The sequence below is a fragment of the Rhododendron vialii genome, chromosome 4a (assembly GCF_030253575.1).
Source record: "Rhododendron vialii isolate Sample 1 chromosome 4a, ASM3025357v1".
Lineage (NCBI taxonomy): Eukaryota > Viridiplantae > Streptophyta > Magnoliopsida > Ericales > Ericaceae > Rhododendron > Rhododendron vialii.
The window spans coordinates 8225576-8245795 of record NC_080560.1 but is presented as its reverse complement, the minus strand read 5'-3'; the positions used below and the strand labels follow the sequence as shown (position 1 = coordinate 8245795).

Here is a 20220-nt window from a genome sequence, read left to right as displayed (position 1 = left end):
TTCGAGTTCAATAAAATGATTCGTTTGCCGAGCAAAAAAAAAAAAAAGATTACACTAGAAATTATAGTGTGCAAGGCGCACCGGAACAACAAGCATTTCTATTTTTGTCGTGCCAGTGGATACTTAGGTTAAGTTTTCACTATTTTTTTTTTTAATTTTTTTCACACTAACAGCAATAGTCACTATTTTTTTTTTATTGTTTTCACACTAACGGCAATAGTCAGGTTGTACCGACTAAATAGTTTTAGTTGACAGGTTGTTCCAACTAAATAGTTTTAGTTGATATATATGAGTAAAATGACTTGTCTAGAAATCCGTAAAAACACAAAATTTTTAGTCAATTTAGTACGTCTAATCAAATAGGCGAAACTCACGTTTAATACACGTGTTGACAGAAGGCCATGCATGGGCCCACTAGTTACACTTGTACCTTTACTAGTTCTCTTTGTTTGTCCTCTAAAGTAACACTAAATAAGTCAGACTCAGAAACATTTTCAAACGCAGAATTGTTTGATAGCAAACAGCGATCCCCCATGAAATGAGGAACGTGATAGTCAACATCGATCTTCATATCCATTTTTGATCGGTGGTCGATCCAGTGGTCTGTACACATTGACTTACATCTCACATACAAATGAAAAAAGATCAGCTCTTACTTTGACTCTCACACCAATTTAATTCCCCAGCCATTGCCCCAACGGTTTGAACTCGTCACTTTACCATGTACTTAGCACCCACAGTATTAATGGCTACGTAGTGGATAGTATAATTTAGGTACTGGGTGAAGCCTATAAAAGGAGAGCTCTTTTGGTGGAAAACAGCAAGCTGATTGAACTGGGGAAGGGTTTAATTAGCAATGGGTGTGTCTCAAAAATGGGTGTGTGTTATTCTCCTTTCCTTGAGCACTGTTTTACATTTGAGTACACTCACTCTTGGGAATGATGGTTGTGGATTTGGTCGAAAGGGTTGTGGAGGTGGTCGCGGTGGCTGGGGAAGAAAAAATGGTGGTGAAGGAGCTGGAGGAGGGGGTGGTGGAAGTGGAGCTGGGGGCGTTGTAGGTGCTGGCGGGGGAGGTGTAGGAGCTGGGGGAGGTGTAGGTGCTGGGGGCGCTGGCGGAGGTGTAGGTACTGGCGCTGGAGGTGTAGGTGCCGGGGGAGCTGGAGGAGGTGTAAGTGCTAGTGGGGGAGGTGTAGGTGCTGAGGGAGCTGGAGGAGGTGTAAGTGCTGGGGGCGTTGGGAAAGGTGTAGGCGCTGGAGGAGGTGTAAGTGCAGGCGGGGGAGGTGTAAGTTCTGGAGGTGCTGGGGGAGGTGTAGGAGCTGGGGGCGTTGGGGAAGGTGTAGGTGCTGGCGGGGGAGGAGGTGGTGCAAGTGGTCAAGGAGGTGGCAGCGGCAGCATTGGGGGAGGCGTAGGTGGTGGTGCAGGAGTAGGTGGGGGAGGCGGTGGTGGAGGTGGTCAAGGAGGTGGCATTGCGGGTGGTTCAGGTTATGGTGAAGGATTTGGAGCTGGTGGAGGTGTAGGTGGCAGTGCAGGAGGAGGTGTGGGTGTTGGTGGTGGCGGTGGCGGTGGAGGTGGTCAAGGCGGTGGTTCAGGTCATGGGGGAGGATTTGGAGCTGGGGGAGGTGTAGGTGGCGGTGCAGGAGGCATTGGTGCTGGTTGGGGAGGAGGAGGCGGTCAAGGAGGCAGCGGCGGGGTCGGGGGTGGCTCAGGTCATGGTGCAGGGTTTGGAGCTGGTGGAGGTGTAGGTGGCGGTGCAGGAGGCGTTGGCATTGGTGGTGGAGGTGGAGGAGGTCAAGGAGGTGGCGGCGGGATTGGGGGTGGTTCAGGTCAGGGTGGAGGATTTGGAGCTGGTGGAGGTGTAGGTGGTGGTGCAGGAGGCGTTGGCGCTGGTGGGGGAGGAGGAGGCGGTCAAGGAGGCAGTGGCGGAATTGGGGGTGGTTCAGGTCAAGGTGCAGGATTTGGAGCTGGTGGAGGTTTAGGTAGCGGTGCAGGAGGAGGCGTGGGTGTCGGCGGTCAAGGAGGCGGCGGCAGCATTGGCATTGGTGGAGGAGTTGGAATTGGCATAGGAGTTGGAGTTGGCATTGGAGCTGGTGGTGCTGGTGCAGGGCATGGATCCGGTAGTGGCTCCGGTACTGGTGATGGCGGACATTAAAGTCATACATGCGATTGTTTAATGACTCCTTCACGTAGTTGCAAGTGCTTTTGAATTTGTACAATACCTAAAAGAGTCCTGTAACCTGCGTAGCTTACATTTCGGAAAGTTACTGTAACACACCGTTAGTCCCCAAGGAAAGGGTTTACAGGTTCGTCAGATATCATGCTTAATCATTTTAATGAAAAATCACCTTGCTTAATTTCCCTTCAGTTTCTCGATCAGGTTCTCGAAATCCGATCTTCTAATCGCAGTCCCTTACGTCCTTAATTTTCTGCTGCGGAATTACATCAAATAGCTAGCATCATCTAAATTTGCCTCTAACCTTGGTCTTTCCGAGTGTCCAATGAGAAATGAAATTAGAAATGCACATATTGATCTATGAATAATAAAACACACCACTAAACTTCACATCATATAATCGCCGTCCCTCCTTTTTTATTTTCCTACCCAGCTAAAGAAAAGAATGAAAAATAACTTCATTTTAAGTCATACGATCTTATCCTTTGTATCCTCAAATTCGCTATCCTAGGGTACAAAAATAGGCTAACCGGCATTATCTGTTTCGTCTATATTTTTCGTGTTTATGATATAATTCAACTAGTCCCTTGTTCTTCCCCTCATGAACTAGAAATCTTTAGAATAAGCAAAACAAAGGAAAATCATGTCATAACTGAAGCTCAATCCCATGAAATAGTCAATTTCAATATCCTCGAACGTTATCAGCTACAACTAGAAAAAGAAAACTAAAAAGAGGAGAGGAGGGATAGATACGATTCTACCTACAGATTCAGATGAGGGGTTTCCTTCATGCGTCAATGAGAAGCCTACGAGGGTCCTCCACCACATCCTTGATGCGACGTAAGAAGAAAACTGCTTCCCTTCCGTCAATCAACCTGTGATCTTATGTTAACGCCGTGTACATCATCGGCCTTGGTACAATATTTCCCTCAACAACCATTGGACGGTTTACTATCGAGTGCATGCCCAAAATAGCAGACTGCCAGATAAAATTTTGAAACAATAAATCAAAACATTCAAGGAATTCGATGGTGAGGAAGAGCATACAATTCTAGTCAATTATGTTTGTGAACTAAGGTGCTTCTCACTTGCATATGCTCACAGGCATCACAAACATCTATGCCATAATCTAAAACAATCAGAGAAAAAAAATCTAAAACAATCAGAGAAATATGTAACAGGAAATATTGCCAGAGGAAGATCACGACTAGGTTACCAACATGGTACTATATACCAAACAAGGGGCGAACAGTGTGGTAGTAAGAGCTATACCTGTGGCGGGTTGATGATCGGGGTACTCAAAAGGCTTCCATAGACACCGCCATTAGATATTGTGAATGTACCTCCTTTTCAATCTCAGCGAAGTTCTTTTTATCAGCATCGCGGATAACTGGCACAACAAGGCCCTGATAGAGCAGAAGGAATTAAGAGCCAAAAGTTACTGCTTTGGTGCAAAAAACAGAGTTAGTAATCCTGCCCAATGGGGTTTAGACTTCCTGTGGGCAAGGCATCTGAATTAACCAAGTAACAACACCAAGCGTCAGAACTAACCTCCACCCACTACCAGAGAGAGAGAGAGAGAGAGAGAGAGAGAGATCCTATGAATGACATTAAACCATATATCCCGTAACTCAATCACCAGTCATATGTGCTCAAATATTCTGGTGCATTCCATTCAATTACTCGATAGGGGATCTTACTACTGGAACAATGCCATAAAATTACATATTTCAGCTTATAATCCTCTATCATCATCCACTAAAAAAATTGGCTGACGAAATTCTGGATCCATATATATGAGAGATATGAAGAATCAATCCATGCAGGAATGGAAGCAGGATTTCGTAAACACGAGGGGCTGAACTATGAACAACAAGATTTTAAAATTTCAAAACGCAAATTCTAGGTGTTCTTAAAAAAAAACAACTAATTTTAATATTAAAATTTGAAAAAAAAAATCCCTAAACGACGCGGGGCCATGGTCCCCATACGCCCATATGGGCATCCGTCTTTGAATCCATGGAATGAAACACACCTTCGGAGTGCCAACAGCAATGCTTATATCAATATACTCTCTGTATATAATGTCATCCCCGTCAATTACAGCATTGACAATTGGTTGATTCTGAAGCCCACTGACAGCAGCCTTAAACAACATTGAGAAAAAGAAATGAAATCAACGTTCTGGCAAACACTATACCTGTCAAACAATGTACTAGCAAGCGAATTACATGAAGCATCAAACAGTACATTACTTTCACAAATCCTGACATAAATCCCAACTTAACTCCATGCTTTTCAGCAAAGGCATCTTTATAATCAGACCGGAGTTTCATTAAGTTTGTCCTGCATTAGGCAGCATATCAATAGCTGTAACTGCATAACAGTAGGAAGGTAGGATGCAGGTTACACTTATGCTTACGGCCAGGGGAAAACCAGGAATTTCACCGTGGGAGTATGGTAAAACAAGTCAGATTTGAGGGGCCAAGCCGCTAAGCACAACTCCTAAGCTTTTGAAGGGGTCGAAGGGCCAATATCTTTTATAAGTAGCAGAAAATATATTGCCTATTTAGCAGAAAATATATGGCCTATTTATAGCAAACCTTTGTTCGCCCCCTGCTTATGGCTAGAATTCCTTTACTTACGTAGTCTTTTTTTTTCTTTTGTATAATTTCAGAAATGTCCATTTAAAAGTTACAGTGCAGTTTTAAATCAGTAAGTCAAAACATTCTACCATGTACCAAGTAAAATAACACAAAAGTGATATTGTTGTGGGCCTTGTGGCTAGCATCTCCTCAATTAATGACCAGTAAAATGTTTGACTAGCAAAAAATAAGTAAGAAACAGGTCGAAATTAAGCAGATTGGCTGCCCGGGTGAAAATGATTCATAATACGCATTTAAGCTTACATATTGATCTCATTGAATGTGGCTAACATCACGTATGTATTCTGGGCATCTTTCAAGCGTTGTGCAATCGTTTTCCTCAGTCTCGTCATCGGAACCTACAATTATAACCACATTGCATCAATCTTTAGTTCAGTATTCACTTGTCACTAAGAAGCAAAGTAAACTTACTTTGCATACCAATTACCAAGTGGAAATCCAAGACACTTACTCGTCTCTCCCTGTCCCTGGGAGGAAGCTGCGGTTCTGAAGCAGTGGGTATGGGAGCAGGAGGATTAGGCAGTTTGTCTTCCTGCTTTCTGAGGCTAATTTCCGCCTTAGGGATTTGCTTTGCTCCTTCTCTCGTGGAGGTGGAGGTGGAGGAGGGGACTCTTCTGCCGGAGAAGTATGTTTTGCATCTTCACCACCTTCACCAGATTTTGAAATAAAAGCAATCTTCGTACCTGGTTCAACAGTATCACCCTCCTTGGCTACGAACTAACAGTAAAGAACGGTTAGAGCATAGGGAGTCCCAGTATTATCGATTATCAACACACACACACACACCGAGAGAGAGAGAAAGAGAGAGAGTGGTATCTCAATAGCCACTTGACAAATATTGACATATTGTACCTCTTTTATGATGCCAGCTTCAGGACTAGCCACATCAATCGTCACCTAAATGGTAAAGAGAGGTTAAGAGATCAATTAGGTTCTGTTTGAGAAGAAAATTTGCAACGCTCAAGACACGTACGAGTAAGAGAATCTACTGTGTCAGTTTCAATTTGAGCAATAGGCTCATCGACATGAACTCTGTCACCAGGTTCTGTCCTTGTACAAATGAACAAGGTTCCAGAACTCAAATAACTTGTTTTGCATTTTCATTTGACCACATATAAGTAGAATGAAAATCTATTAACGTATGAGATCAAAAGAAGATGGTCACTAGACAACGTACTCTTCAAGAATTTCACCAAAGTGCCATCAGAAATTGATTGACCCATATAAGGGACAACAGTTTCGACAAGGTCGCCTACAACACGTGAGAAAATAGATGAGAAAACACAATGTCAGGAAATGAGAAACATAAAGTGGTGAATTTTCTAGCATACAAGCATCTAGAAAGAGGAGAGATACGAGGTTTTACGCGTAAATACACCAAAACCATGGTCACTTGGGCAAGCATAGAGGTATAGTACCATGATCAGAAGAAAAGGACCTGCTCCCAATTTTGAAGGAGAACTCAGCTTGAAATGCGATTTCCCTGCAGGAAAAAAGGAAGGCAAGAAGGTTCAAAGATTATTCATATGATAGATTAACCACTGCATATGTCCTAAAAGACTTCATTCATATTTCTTTGTTTGCACAGGCAGTTGTTTCTCCGACACTATGCAAATATACAACTTTGCCTAGTGGGCAAATCTCAAAGCCGAAAATCTACTTAGTTTAAGCTGCAGGTTGCAGAAAAGTTCCTTCAACGATCAGATATATTAGGCAACCTAAGTTGACACAGTATTTAGATGATAAGCTTCCTAAGAAGCAAAAAATAGAGGGCACTGGCCATTATAATCAAGTTTGCAAAATTATCAGCAGAAAGATGCAAACCTTTTTAGCATTGGATAATCTTGACCACCTACAGCAGAAATGAGGGAAAACTAAAATTTTAGAATCAAGAAAAGAAGCAGACCGCACATGTAGAATCTTTTCTGTCAATCATCCATCCCACAAAAAAAAAAACATTCTATAACCTTACCCCTAAATATGTGGTAACTGAAGCACTGGACACATTTGAATGCTTTCCCCTGGAATGAATTCTGTCAACCAACACCAATGTGAAAACATAATTGACATCCATATGCTCTGGCAAGTGTTCCACCCTAAACCGTTCTCAGTACATAGAGAAAGTGCTCCAGCATGAGTGGGCCTTATGAGAACTCGTCACTTTCATTGTTTATTGTCTATGATTAGGCATGATAGCCATATGGTTTTGGATTGCCCAGGTATGAGTGACTTTGACCAAGCCCAAACCGAGTTCCGTTTGGGTTGGCAAAATTACTCTATCCAAGCCCTAAAGGGTAAATTTTGTTGGCCTAGTCAGATTCTCCAATGGCACCACTCAAGTTGCACCCCTACGCTAAAGGAAAATAAGAATACGGTCAATGTTAGGATTGGTGATTTAACACAGCCTATTGATGAGACAACCAAATAGCTAAGACATCCAGAGGCACCAAATAGGAAATGAATAGCTTCCAAACTGTAGAAGTACATAAGCAGGTAGTTTCAGCAATCAGTACCTCTTTTACTGCTGTTGTGTAGCATCTTGCCGCTGACGCTGGACACCGATATCTCTGCACTGGCCGTCCAACTACCTGATACAACCACATCATGGGCTTGGCAGAAAACAATGACTAGATAAACAAAGTATTCTAGACAATGTAACCACCTATGCTTGAATTGAAAACTAAATTATGCTGGCATGAAACTTGGAATCTCTTCCGTTCAAATTTTGCCACCTTATACTCCCTCTCTCTATTTCCAAAGCTAGAATGACCTCCATTGTTGCATTGCTTGGTTCTTAACGAACAAATAAGAATGATTCCTAGTTTAGCTCTTTAATGGACTAAAAAAGGAGCTTAAAAAGGAGCATTTTTGGAAACCAAAGCAGTATAATGTCAACTATGTGAAGCAGACAACTTCAAGAGATAGAACTGTATGGTAACAAATTCATGCAAAATGATAAGAATTAATCCAGGTTTGGGGTTTTGGATCTTACTGAGCAAGAAAAGCCCCTGGAAGCAACTTTACACCGAATAATACCCCACACCATGCCTCCCACAGTGATCAGATCAACTCAACTTCAATACACATATCCAGAGATACCAAATCATTATTGATCTATACTTTCGCAATAGACTTTTATCTCCAAATAACAGCAGCATAATAAATGTTGAACGAAGTCAAATCAATGTCCTCTGTTTGGTTGCTGAGTCAATAATGAAAAATTTAAGGAAGCTCGGGTGCTCGAATGATAACCCAATTTTCGTAGTACCAACACAGGACTATACATGTAGATGCATATACCACACAAGACACATATCAATGGTGTACAGATCCATCATTTATACATTTCGGGAAATAAACAGGTAATCTTTATGCCCATCTCCTATGAAGTACATGTAAGAGCACAGCCACGGGTACCTGTGCTGGGGTAGAGTTTCGGGTACACGTGCGATACAAACGAAAACTAGAACAAAATAGTGTACGGTATGCCTAAAATACATCATTGAACTATGTTTTGAAACTTGGAGAAAAGCATAATATTTGCAACAATTAGAAAACTTAATGTAGGAATTAGCATCATGTGTATCAAGTGGGACTACGGTTTTGAAGTAGCCATGTTTCACAGCCTCTTCCCCCACCGGATGAACACGGCCCCAATCAGCTCTTTAAATTAAAGTAATAATTCCGCTCATAATTTTCCGAATCTTTTCACAAAAACCAGTTAAAAAAATCCCAATCAGCTCCTTAAACTATTGCGAACAAATTCCAGAACTTATACACGAAAACGCTTTATTGCTTCATCTGATACGAGCTTTTTAAAATAACTAAAACGATATTAAGGACCTCACATAAATTTTCTGCTTTAGGCGTCAACGCTAGCACCCTCTCTGGCTGATGAAAAAAATGTATGAACCGTATACTATTCATTCTCTCATAATACATCACCTTCACCTCTAATTCATAAAATAAGTTCTTACTTATTTCCCTTTAACGGAATGGGGCCCAACTCCTTTTCGCGTAACAACCAAAAACAGAAGCTTGATCTTACTGCATCAAACCAAAGTTGATACTCTCTCAGAGAATCTCCAGTCTTGACCCATTTTAAGACTCAAATTTAAAAATGGGGCAAAAATGACAGAAATCTCTCTCCAATCTTTGACCCAAACCTTTCCCCATTTTGGGTTTTACCCATTTTTTTGCCCAAATCTGAGACAACTTTTGTCTTGACCCATTTCTCCAACGACTTGTTAGAAAGAGAGAAAGAGAGAGATGTGTAAAATTTGGATTTGATGGTTGGAGATGTGTCTACCCAAAATGGGTTTTTACCCAAAATTTGACTCAAATTTGAGAAAAAATATGGGGAAGGCTGGAGATGCTCTCATAAGCTCAAAAAATCTCCAATTATCTTTCTTTCTTTGTTTTCCTAGCAAACCAAATGTAGTGCAAATGAAGTTGAACTTAACTGAAGCAGAGAGATCATCCTGCCTACACATGGATAGAGAAAGTATACATGAGAATATATTGCACTATATCGAACGTCGCTGCGTACCTTGAGGTTTAATACAAGGATAAATTACGGGCCAATCTAACTAATTGGTCTATATTCCTAAAAACTTCAGCTCAATTTGAAAATGCACCATCAAGAAGAGAAAAGGTCCATACTTTTCTATCTAGACTTTGCAAGTAAATAAAAATGGGTCATGCTCCTTAATAGAAATTCAGGGACAATTTTTTGGACTGGCCTAGAATTTATCCAAGAATTGATCAAGCTCTTACCGATATCCGACTAAACTAATATTTTATCGGGACCTTTAAAAATATATTTTAAATAAGTTGTGCGGCTCCGATCAATTGTGTAGAATTCTGAGATAAGTTCTTCTTTTTTCTAACAGCACTCCCTTTCTCTCAGGTGAAACAAGAAAAATGACACGGTCCTTAAGACCCGTTTGTTAAATTTTGTGATTCGGATTTTTGTGTCCAAATAGATAAATTCATATAAATTTTTGCGGTTGGTCTTAAAAAATAATCTATAGCGGAATGTAAAATAATATGCACGTCTTCTTTTTTTTTTTCATAATTATATTGGGAGTATCTTGCTACACAAGTTGAGCAATTACGTATTATTTTGGAAAATAGGTAAAGCACACTTTCTTAAGGGCTAAGAGTGACAGGTAATCTTCAAATCTTCTGTTTAGGAAATTTAAAGGAACCAAAATTAATCTTATTAGAGAGTAGATAGAAACACATTTCTCGGTTAACAGGTCAACACAAAAAGTTACAGTAAATTGTTATCCGTGTCCTAGACAAGTTACAAGAGTTTAATCCGTATTTCTTTCGTTTTAATTTTGAGCTGGCTGATCGTGTCACATTCGTTTTCATGTCAAAAATTAATCATTCCAAACTCTCTAACTTTGTGTCACGCTAATGGTGGTGTTCGTAATTCCCAACCTAACCCCAACATAAACGTTAGTGTATTTCTTCTACTATTACGAGTGTAATTCAACGTGCTTCGCACGCTGTTGTGTTCTCATTGGCATAACTACTAATTGTTCATGTATGTAAGATAGTTCAAATTAATATATTGTTATGGAAATAAAGAAGTCGTAAGAGTAAGTAATTGAATGAAAAGTCATTTTTACAACAACAAAAAAGAAGAAGATAGTATTTTATAAGCAATACAAAAGGAGTTCTAGTACAAAAAAAATAACATATAGAACACTATTTTGGAGTACCAAAATATTTTTAATTTTGTAGACTCAAATAATTAATTAAGACTATTGTAATTTCATAGATCATGCAAGTAATTTAATCCAACATATGCATTAAAACTGAAAAAAGTCACAAATAGCTCAACCTTGTTAAAAAAAAGGATTACTATAAGGAACGGTATTTCTGATTTCATCAGAACAAATTAAATATTGCATAAACATAGATCAAAGAAATATCTTTGGATTAAAATATAAATTCCTTCTCAAACAATAGCAACAATAATTAAGATAAAGTCATGAATTAGATTCTAAAACTGTGCAAATAATGAGGCTTTTTCGTCAGTGTGTTTTGAAAAATAACTGTAAAACCTTGCCGCATGAGAGCCTTTCTCCAAAAATATCGAACAAAATTAGAGCTCGATTTGCTAAGAGTACACAACAAACTATCGAGCCTTGATGTTGAAAAAAACAGAACCATAAAAGTAAAACAATTAGAAAACCCTTGAAAGAAGAGACCACTCAAAATACTTATGATTTGAAGAAGTTCTAACAAAATCATAGTCTAGGGTTATGAAATCTAAGAGAATCTGACCACATAGTTGCTTTTTTCTTCGTGTGTAAGAATTTACGATTGAGAAATTAATGTGTATATCTTCATCTGAATTATAGAGGGATCGACGAGAGACAGATCGGGGGAGATCTAGGAGAGAGAGAGAGAGAGAGAGAGAGAGAGAGAGAGAGAGAGAGAGATTTCTTTCTAATGGTTAGATTGAGAAGATGTATAAATCTTTTTCTTCTTGACAAAGCAAAGAGGGACCTAAAATATCTAAAATACCCATGAAATGCATTTTCTTCTTGACTAGGCAAAAGGGGACCTAAAATACCATTGAAAAGTCTTTTCTTTTTTACTAAGCAAAGGATAACCTTAAATACTCTCGAAAAAACCTTTTCTTCTTGACTAAGCAAAGTAGGACTTAAAATATTCCTAAAAAGTCAATTCATCTTGACTAAACAAAGAAGGACCCAAAATATCTAAAATATCCTCAAAAAGCCTTTTTTTCTTGACTAAGCAAAATATGACCTAAAATAATCTCAACTCAGGACATCCAAAAAAATTTTGAAAGACGAAATCTACAAGGGTAATTTTATCTTTTAATATGGTAGCTTGGCTTGCCTTAAATTAGGAAAAAGAAAGATTTTTTTTTTTGTACCTTTAAAAAACAATATCCCTTCAATTAGGGAAAAGAATGATTTTTTTTTTACCTATAAAAAATAATATCCCTTAAATTAGGGGAAATAAAGAACCTCATTTTCTTTTTGTTAAAGCAAAAATCCTAACATTGAAATACCTAAAATATACTCATATTTTAACTCCACCATTGCAAAACTACAAGGACAAATTGGTAATTTCATATTGTGGTTTGGCTAGTCATCCTACATTCTTTTAGATCTTTCAAACAAGACAAAATGACGATCATATTCTTCAATTCAAATTACAAAAGTAATCCTACAATGGGCAATTTCGTATTTTCATGACATACCTTGGCTTACCGTTCCACTTCCTTTATTACAATCCTATATCTTCTATTATTACAATTGTATTAATAACCTCCTCCAGTGAGTTCATGTAATTTACCCAACGAAGGTATTGAAAAAACCATCCTAAAGAGGATTCCTAATTTCTCCACTCTCTTCTGCTGAACAAATTGGCATACGGGTTCTTTGTTTTCCGATTCCATGATTCAAGTTACTATTCAACTGCTGTCTACCCTTGTACTCATCGAGCTACTCATAGAGATAGCACTGGCTCTGAGCCTCGTTTTCGAAACCCCTCTTCAGAAGCTTGCGATTGCGACTCTGGATAGGCTGAATCAAGGGAGCCGCCGCCTTGTTATATTGACAACCGTCGAGGGGATTTTGCTCGCAATACTGATCACGGTCCGTGACTTTTTGATCCGTGGCGATTCGGTTGATCCGCTGGGCCAATTTCTCGTCGCGGATAAGGCGCTACGAGCGTCTCTTTTGGGTAAATTCGACTATTTCAGCACTGAGACTAATGTGTTCTAGACTTAGAGGGTGAGTTTCCCGACGGGGCGAACGGGCTAATGGGGCTTATTTCCCTTTGTATTTTGTGAAAAGCAAAATAAGCCCATTTAGTCCTGTAGGGAAGCTCAGCCTTAGCTGTATTTGTTTCGTTTCGAAATGCTGCTTCTTTTGCTGTGTTAGTTTTGTGATTCAATTCTTGTTCTTTTCTTGTGTAACGAGAAAAGTGATGACATTAGTTTGAAAATTAGGATGTTGTGAACCCCAAGGTTGGCCTGGTGGTGAAGGCCTGAGACTTGGGTTTGTTTTCTCCTAAAATCTCAGGTTCAAAACAGGTGCTATCAACTCATTTGGGGTCAGCCCATATAGAGCTTTGCTCTAGCTTTAATTGGGACCCCCGCAATTGAGTGGTAGGATTGGTCCCCAAGATAAGTCGAGGTGCACGAAAGCTGACCCGGACACCTGAATATCCCTAAAAGGAAGAAGATGAAATCTCTAAAGTGATGCTAGGAGTAATAATTTCGCTTTACTAGATAACTTCAATCCCACAGCAAAACCAACCAAAGAACGAGACACCAAAGTTACGTGGAAAACCCCAAAATCGGTTAAAAACCACGAGAATGAATCATGCACTAAAACAAATGTACGATTACAAATATTCTTACTAAATGAATGCGTATCCTCTCCATGAGTCCTAAGAACTATTTGCCGAATCCACGTTCATCCTACCCTTGATGATCGCCGAATTCCAAATCCTCATGCCTTCCAAAATCCTTTCGAACTCCATGAAAGAATGTCGCACAGATGTTGTTGAAGTAGGAACAAGAAAAGAGCCTCTCGAAGATGAACTTTTAGCACCCAGTATTCATGAATCTTCAAGATAGAATCAACCATTGCCCTCAATGGTATTCTGATATAACAAGAATGGCTCACGACTGCTGTATCAAAAGGTATCTTCTTTGACCTGACAGTTGGGTATATATAGCAGCAGGCTTAAGCTTGTTGTCAAGCCAGCTTCTTAACAGATTCGTTGGCTGGATCCAGGCTTGATTGTGGCTTGAGCCTACATACTGGAAACTCAACTGAATGCCCACATCTTCGGAATACTCTTGACTAACACTAACACTCATACACTCATTGATTCCATTCCACTCCTAAAACAGACACTCTAAAAGAAAGAAAATGAGACGATTGCAACTCGATAAAATGGGGATACATGGAAATGTGTTATTTGGTCATGAACGTGCCAACCAAGAGAGAGCTCGGCCTATGGAGCTTCTAAAGAAAATTAGGATGTTGTGGATGTAGTAATTGGTGATCCGGAGAAGAGTACCGTCTCGGTGAGAGAAGTCTAAGAAGTTAAATATTATAATCAAAAGCAATAAAAAAAAAAAAAAGCAGTTCACTAAGGATGGTAAAAGTACCAAACAACTTATATTTTTTTCTCTCTTTAGTGTAGTCTTATGAATTTTTTTCAATTTTGGTATGTATTCTTATGATTTTCTGATTCCTTTGAGACAAATGATTAATCTCAAAAATTACAACGAACAGATAAACAAATAATAAGAAAAGTGAAAATCTACGGGACCAAAAATTTAAATTTAGGGAGAATGCGGCCTTCATCTCTCGCATTAGAGAAACGGTTGTGTTTGGCTTGTAGTGGGGACTGGGAAAGACTTCACTTTTCATGGGTATCCGTTATGAGAATTGGGGCTTACCCAATCGTCCATGGAATTGGTCTCTAGCTTCTCCCTTTCCATTTGATTTTATTGCTTTATGTTCATTATTGGATAACAATATGGTTAGAAATTCTTTATTTTTTCACCCCAATTGCGATTTTGGAAGCCCCTACCATACTCTACCTTGGTAGTTTCCAGTTCCACTGCCTGTCCAAGGTTGAGCCCTGGACGACAGAGCGCATCGTCAATTGAAAGGTCCTCACATTGGACTTAGTGGGAAAGGTAGGTGAACTCCATCCCTTCCATCAAATTTGTGCCAAAGCACTGGGAATTTCTTCATCGACCCAGGGTTAACCAAATCCTTTATAATGCAAATGCACAATAGTTAATACACCTATTGTTTTTTACTGAAGTTTGATGAACTTTTTGAAAGTGTAAGGATTGAAGTGAGTGTTCTTTCATGAAGAAATGGTTGAAGGAGGATTTGACCATTGGGGGAAAAGTTGGGAAGTTTTTGAAAAGTTTTGATTAGAAAATAAGAGTTTTTTTTTTTTTTTTAATAGGAGTGAGGAATGGAATGCATCATATCAAATCAAGCTTTTATTACCAATATACTATATTCTACTCATTAGAAAAGAACTGTAAGTATTGGAGATGGCCTTAGAAGTTTATGTATCTCGGTTTTCTTGTGATTTTTTGAGAGGTTTCGTAGTTCACACGCTTGTATTTTTCTCTAGTGAAGTGCTTCAGACTTTTGATCCATGCTTATGTCTTCAAATCGAGTTGTTCATGTAATGGACCGTTTCATCACATTTTGTGAATCCTGTAGAAATTAGCTAGCTAGAAGTTAGTGCTAGTCATTGATCAGTGTCCATGGATCATCTAACATGGCGATTATAGCTTCATCCGGTAGGCTTGAAGTCTTTGCTGATTTGTGTAAACTCAGGTAATTGAGGTATGCTGCGTAGTTAGCTGTGGGATGAGAATTGGTGTACTTCCATTTATAGGGCTTCTGCTTCCATTTCCCATCTGCAGACCTTGACACATGTTCTCAAAGAAAGTATCTATTGTTTGTATCCCAGAGTTATTTATCCTTTGTTCGGTTTCCATCTTTGAAAAATATTTTTGATGTAATGAGTGGAGAGATAGATAGAGAAAATTATTGAGAAACGTGCATAGAGAAAAATGAATTTCTCAAAGATGGGAACCAATCAAAACATTTATATTCTTTGCCTGTTATCCAATCACTCCTTAACTGGAACTCTCTGATATTAGTTGGTTATGGTTTTTCACATTCAGGATTCTTGCCATGCCTTTCAATGATGAGAGACAAACTTCACCAGCTTGTAAGGGAGCACAGTTCACTCAATCAGATGATCATATCCGAAAAGAAGCAGCTAGCAGAAAGGAAACATCAAAATGCCGAGAGTCTCAAAGCCTTGGAGAAAGGGATTGCTCCATTAAAGACGATGATAAAAAATTTAGAATTTGAATATGAGAGAAAAGCAAAGCATGCCAATACTGCAAAAGCTAAGGAGATGGCCCTAATAAAGCAAACAGAAGAATTTGAACTGGAATATGACCGTTTGCTTGAGTATAATGAAATCCTCCGAAACCAGTTGCAGTCAATCGATGAGAGTTCGCTGATGGGAAATCCTAAAAGAGGATGGTCTAGCTTGAAGTCCAACTTATTGGGTGAAGGACTCATTCAGCTTCCGTGGGGAACGCAGAACTCCATTAAGAACAGTGGCGAATTGGGCCCGGAGATTGATGTGCAAACAAGTAATCAGAGTGCTCAGTACCTCTGTTCTGGTTGCCATCATGCAGGATCATTGCCTAGACACCGGAGGCCAATTTATCAGCAAATGAGCTTTACACTTTGAGAAGGATTCGTACATAGGATGCATGCGGTTACAGTAACATGTACAGCCCATTAGGAAAAAGAAACAACAGGAGACGGAGATTGATGTGCAAACAAGTAAGCAGAGTGCTCAGTACCTCTGTTCTGGTTGCCATCATGCAGGATCATTGCCTAGACACCGGAGGCAAATTTATCAGCAAATAAGCTTTACACTTTGAGAAGGATTCGTATATAGGATGCATGCGGTTACAGTAACATGTACAGCCCATTAGGAAAAAGAAACAACAGGAGACGGAGATTGATGTGCAAACAAGTAATCAGAGTGCTCAGTACCTCTGTTCTGGTTGCCATCATGCAGGATCATTGCCTAGACACCGGAGGCCAATTTATCAGCAATTGAGCTTTACACTTTGAGAAGGATTCGTATATGGGATGCATGCGGTTACAGTAACATGTACAGCCCATTTGGAAAAAGAAACGACAGGAGAACTAAGTAATTTGTTTGGATAGCTAAAAGAGGTGAGAAATTGTGATGAAGGATGAGAATTGAAGAAAAAAAATGTGGATTTTCATTGGTGAGATTTGTTGAGAAATCACTCCTCTCTCTCTCTCTCTCTCTCTCTCTCTCTCTCTCTCTCTCTCTCTCTCTTCGAAGAGCCTATAAAGGAAAATGGAAGGAAGAGCTCGTGCGAGGGACTTCGGTAGGGCCTTTTGATCGTTACTGTATTACCCCTTCAAGATTTGAAACAACCTAAAACATGATTTTCATTGTTCAGGATTTCTGGAAATATGGGGTGGGATATGTTCACAACCGTGACACCAGAAAAGGACTAGGAGAGTGGATTTCCAGAAGAGGGGTGGCACCACTCTTGCCAACTTTTTCACATTTTCTCCACACACATGGGGAGAGGTCTAAATTTTGACATGGACATTGTTTGGGCGAAGCACACTAATGTTCCCACAACTTTTCGCGGTATTTGCTCATTGCTCCTTAGAGATTCGATATCATCAATTCAAGAGTTGCACTTTCATTTCCTTCTTGACGTGGTCCCCAATGTCAATTGTGGTGAATATCGTACAAAGGAGCTCATTTTCGATCTCGAGAGACCAAAAGTGGAACTTAGATAAAATATAGGGTCTGCTATCGTAATTCATTACTTGTCTTTCTTGGCCCAGAGCTATTGTGACTCATGGTATTGTGGTTCACAATCTTGTCTAGGCCCTTCAATCGACCGGGTTCGATCTAAATCGATAGATATGAATTCGATATAGCTCAAATCCGATCCGAGGTAAATCAAGAAAGCCTAAGAGTCTCGCAAGCACGATTATGTACCATTAATTAGATACGAAAGCTTAAAACACTGTTGTGCGGCGTGAGGATCGCTAAGGATTCTCTGTCTTGATGCATGCAGCATTATGGAGTACCATTTTAATGCATTGCCAACTCGTGATATATATAGTAGGATTCTGAGAAAATAAGTAAAAAAATTCGAACCTGTTTGTACCCAAAAATAACCATTAAATTAAGTGGGACCACTTTTCAAATGCTCGACAAAATGGAGCAATTTTGTTTCATTTCTGAGCCAATAAAATATGTGGGAAGTGCCGAAGTGGATCTTGAGCATTATGTGCATGGGAAATTAAGAATCATGGGGCACATGGCAATTGGTCCTAACTTTTTCTCGATCTCAAGTTAGGCAAATCATACGTGGTAAGGCCTAATGTTACTTCGGCAGTATAATAAGCAAGGAGGAAGACCGAGGAGAGGTCCCCGACCACACAACTCAATCACTAGTTTATTTTTCAATTGGCGTTTGTGTCCGTTCGATGCATGGAATAAAAAAATTCACAGTAATTTATTTATTTTTGATCCCGTGTATTAAACCAGCACAATGCTAGTTCATAAAAAAAAATATTTATTACAGTCACATGTTCAATGCAAAACTAGCATTGATCACATTTTCCGTTGTACCAAAAAAAAAAAATAAACTAGCACTGGTCTCATTCTATCCACTGAAAGACATGTGTGGTGGAAAATGAATTTGAGGTACCACATGACGGTGCTCCAGTGCATCGGGCAGACACAAACGTTAATTGATAAAAAGACAATTTAATATTTTTTTTCGGTCCTATGTTCGACAGTGCTCCAATGCATCGGGCAGACACAAACGTTAATTGATAAAAAGACAGTTTAGTATTTTTTTTCGGTCCTATGTTCGATGCACCCTAGCATTGATCTTATTTTATACATTCACACCCCGCGCAATTTTTTCGATCACAAGTCCAAGGCGTTGTTTCGCTTTTTCAAAGGGAAAACAGAACCATACACATGGGTCCTTGGATTCATCAGAATTGGATTTCCTCGATAAGAATGGATAAGTTCATCAGCATAAAAGAACATATAAGAGTGAAAAAACACAAATTCCAAATCGAAAACGTGCGGTTCCGAATTCATTTGGAAAAAAAATGCACATAAATATTTTCCGATGGAGGATCCAGTTCCATCCCTAATTAGTACTGCATGAAAATTGAAATCTCTCTCCTTTTTTAGTCCGGAATTTTTGCTATATATATGTCTTTAACACACGAGACTGCAATGTGTCCCATCTCTCTCTATGTTGTCTCTCCTGTTTCAAGAGCCGTGAATAAATTATTCATTCAAAAATATTTTGGATGATCCGGATTAAAACAATCTATTACCACTAATAGATAATCTTCCAAAACACTTTTGAATGGTCGAAATTGAGCTCCATAATAATTTATTCACGGATACATGAATAAGTTATTCTCCTGTTTCGAATTCCTCTCTACCTCACGATCAGAGGACGAGAGAGAGGGTATCAAAAAAGGGAAGGATCAGTTCTCATGAGAAATATTGAAGCATGCCCTACTAGGCCCCTGGGGCCAGGGAATCAATCAAGTTTTACAACGTATGGCTACTAGTGCAAACGGATGGTTTACACTTCATTTCACACTCACGTTTTGTGCGGTTGGCTGGCTACTATTTCTTTCCCCCTTTTTACATGTATCAAGTTGTGCTTTTGTTGAATGGTACAGATCGAGAGCACGCCGAATTTACCATTTACTCAGTTCTTATCGGGGACGGGTCTAGAATTTTGACTTTTAGTATTCAAGCTCTTATAAGAGTTTTCGTATTTAGGGTGAAACCCGATATACATAATTTCATAATTATCTTAAAATACCATATGATGAATTATGAATTTTCTATCCTGGCGATTGGTTAACGGATGACCAAAAAGTTCCATGGCCTCAAAGAACGCTACTCCCTCCGTCCCTTTATTATAGTTCAGTATTTTATTTTGGGTTGTCCCTTAATAAGTGTCCATTTGGTAAAGTTAGTGGGTAAAAGTTGGTACATTGTCTATTTTGTCCTTAAAAGTAAATTTCATTTTGAAAAGTTAGGGAGTAAAAAGTGTAATGATGATGGGTAAGTAGGAAAAGTGGAGGAAAAAGTTGATGTGAAAGGTATAATGACGATGTTTTTTTAATAAATTGGAGTTACGAAGTAGGATATTTAAAAAGGGGCGGAGGGAGTATAAAAGAAGAGAGAAGAAGAAAACAGGGCTCAAATCTAGTACAAAATCGATCTCAACGATCAAGAAGTTAGCCGACTGATAAGTTGAGTCGTAATAAGCTCTTCATAAAACGTAGGTCATCTGTATGAATTTTACATATTTAGAGCTTGCTGCCCGTGAAGTAGGGCTGCAAACGAACCGAGCCGCTCGTGACTCGGCTCGCTAACGGCTCGTTCGAGCTCGGTTTATCAAGCAAATGAACGAGCTCGAGCCAACATTTTCAGCTCGTTTCATAAACGAGCCGAGCTCGAGCCACTTGATGCTCGGCTCGTTGAGCTCGCGAGCTGCCATATACAGTACATACATATACCAAACGAGCCATTCGAGCCGAGCTCGAGCTTACATATACCAATACCCATACATGTACCGAACGAACCATTCGATCCGAGCCGAGTTCGAGCCCACATATTTCAGCTCGATTCGAGCTCGAGCCGAGCTCGAGCTGAGGAAAACTAAGGCGAGCCGAGCTCGAGCAAGGCAAAATTCGGCTCGACTCG

General features: G+C 39.6%; 2 protein-coding genes, 1 long non-coding RNA gene and 1 pseudogene across 3 annotated transcripts; 3 read left to right on the top strand and 1 right to left on the bottom strand.

The window, feature by feature from the left end:
* The first annotated feature begins 856 nt into the window (after positions 1 to 856).
* LOC131323623 (glycine-rich cell wall structural protein-like) lies at positions 857 to 2610 on the top strand. Its single transcript, XM_058355475.1, has one exon. The coding sequence runs from the start codon at positions 857 to 859 to the stop codon at positions 2147 to 2149; it is 1293 nt and encodes a 430-aa protein (XP_058211458.1). The 3' UTR covers positions 2150 to 2610.
* Positions 2611 to 2877: 267 nt separating this feature from the next.
* Positions 2878 to 7710, bottom strand: LOC131323039 (dihydrolipoyllysine-residue succinyltransferase component of 2-oxoglutarate dehydrogenase complex 1, mitochondrial-like; annotated as a pseudogene).
* Positions 7711 to 12144: 4434 nt separating this feature from the next.
* Positions 12145 to 17162, top strand: LOC131323036 (uncharacterized). Its single transcript, XM_058354652.1, has 2 exons — positions 12145 to 12570; positions 15566 to 17162. Exons 1-2 carry the CDS (start codon positions 12282 to 12284, stop codon positions 16147 to 16149), a joined length of 873 nt encoding a protein of 290 aa, XP_058210635.1. The 5' UTR covers positions 12145 to 12281; the 3' UTR covers positions 16150 to 17162.
* On the top strand, positions 12577 to 13770 carry LOC131323038 (uncharacterized). The gene is made up of 2 exons (XR_009199059.1): positions 12577 to 13527; positions 13573 to 13770. It is a non-coding gene; the product is annotated as an uncharacterized LOC131323038 (long non-coding RNA).
* Positions 17163 to 20220: the final 3058 nt, after the last annotated feature.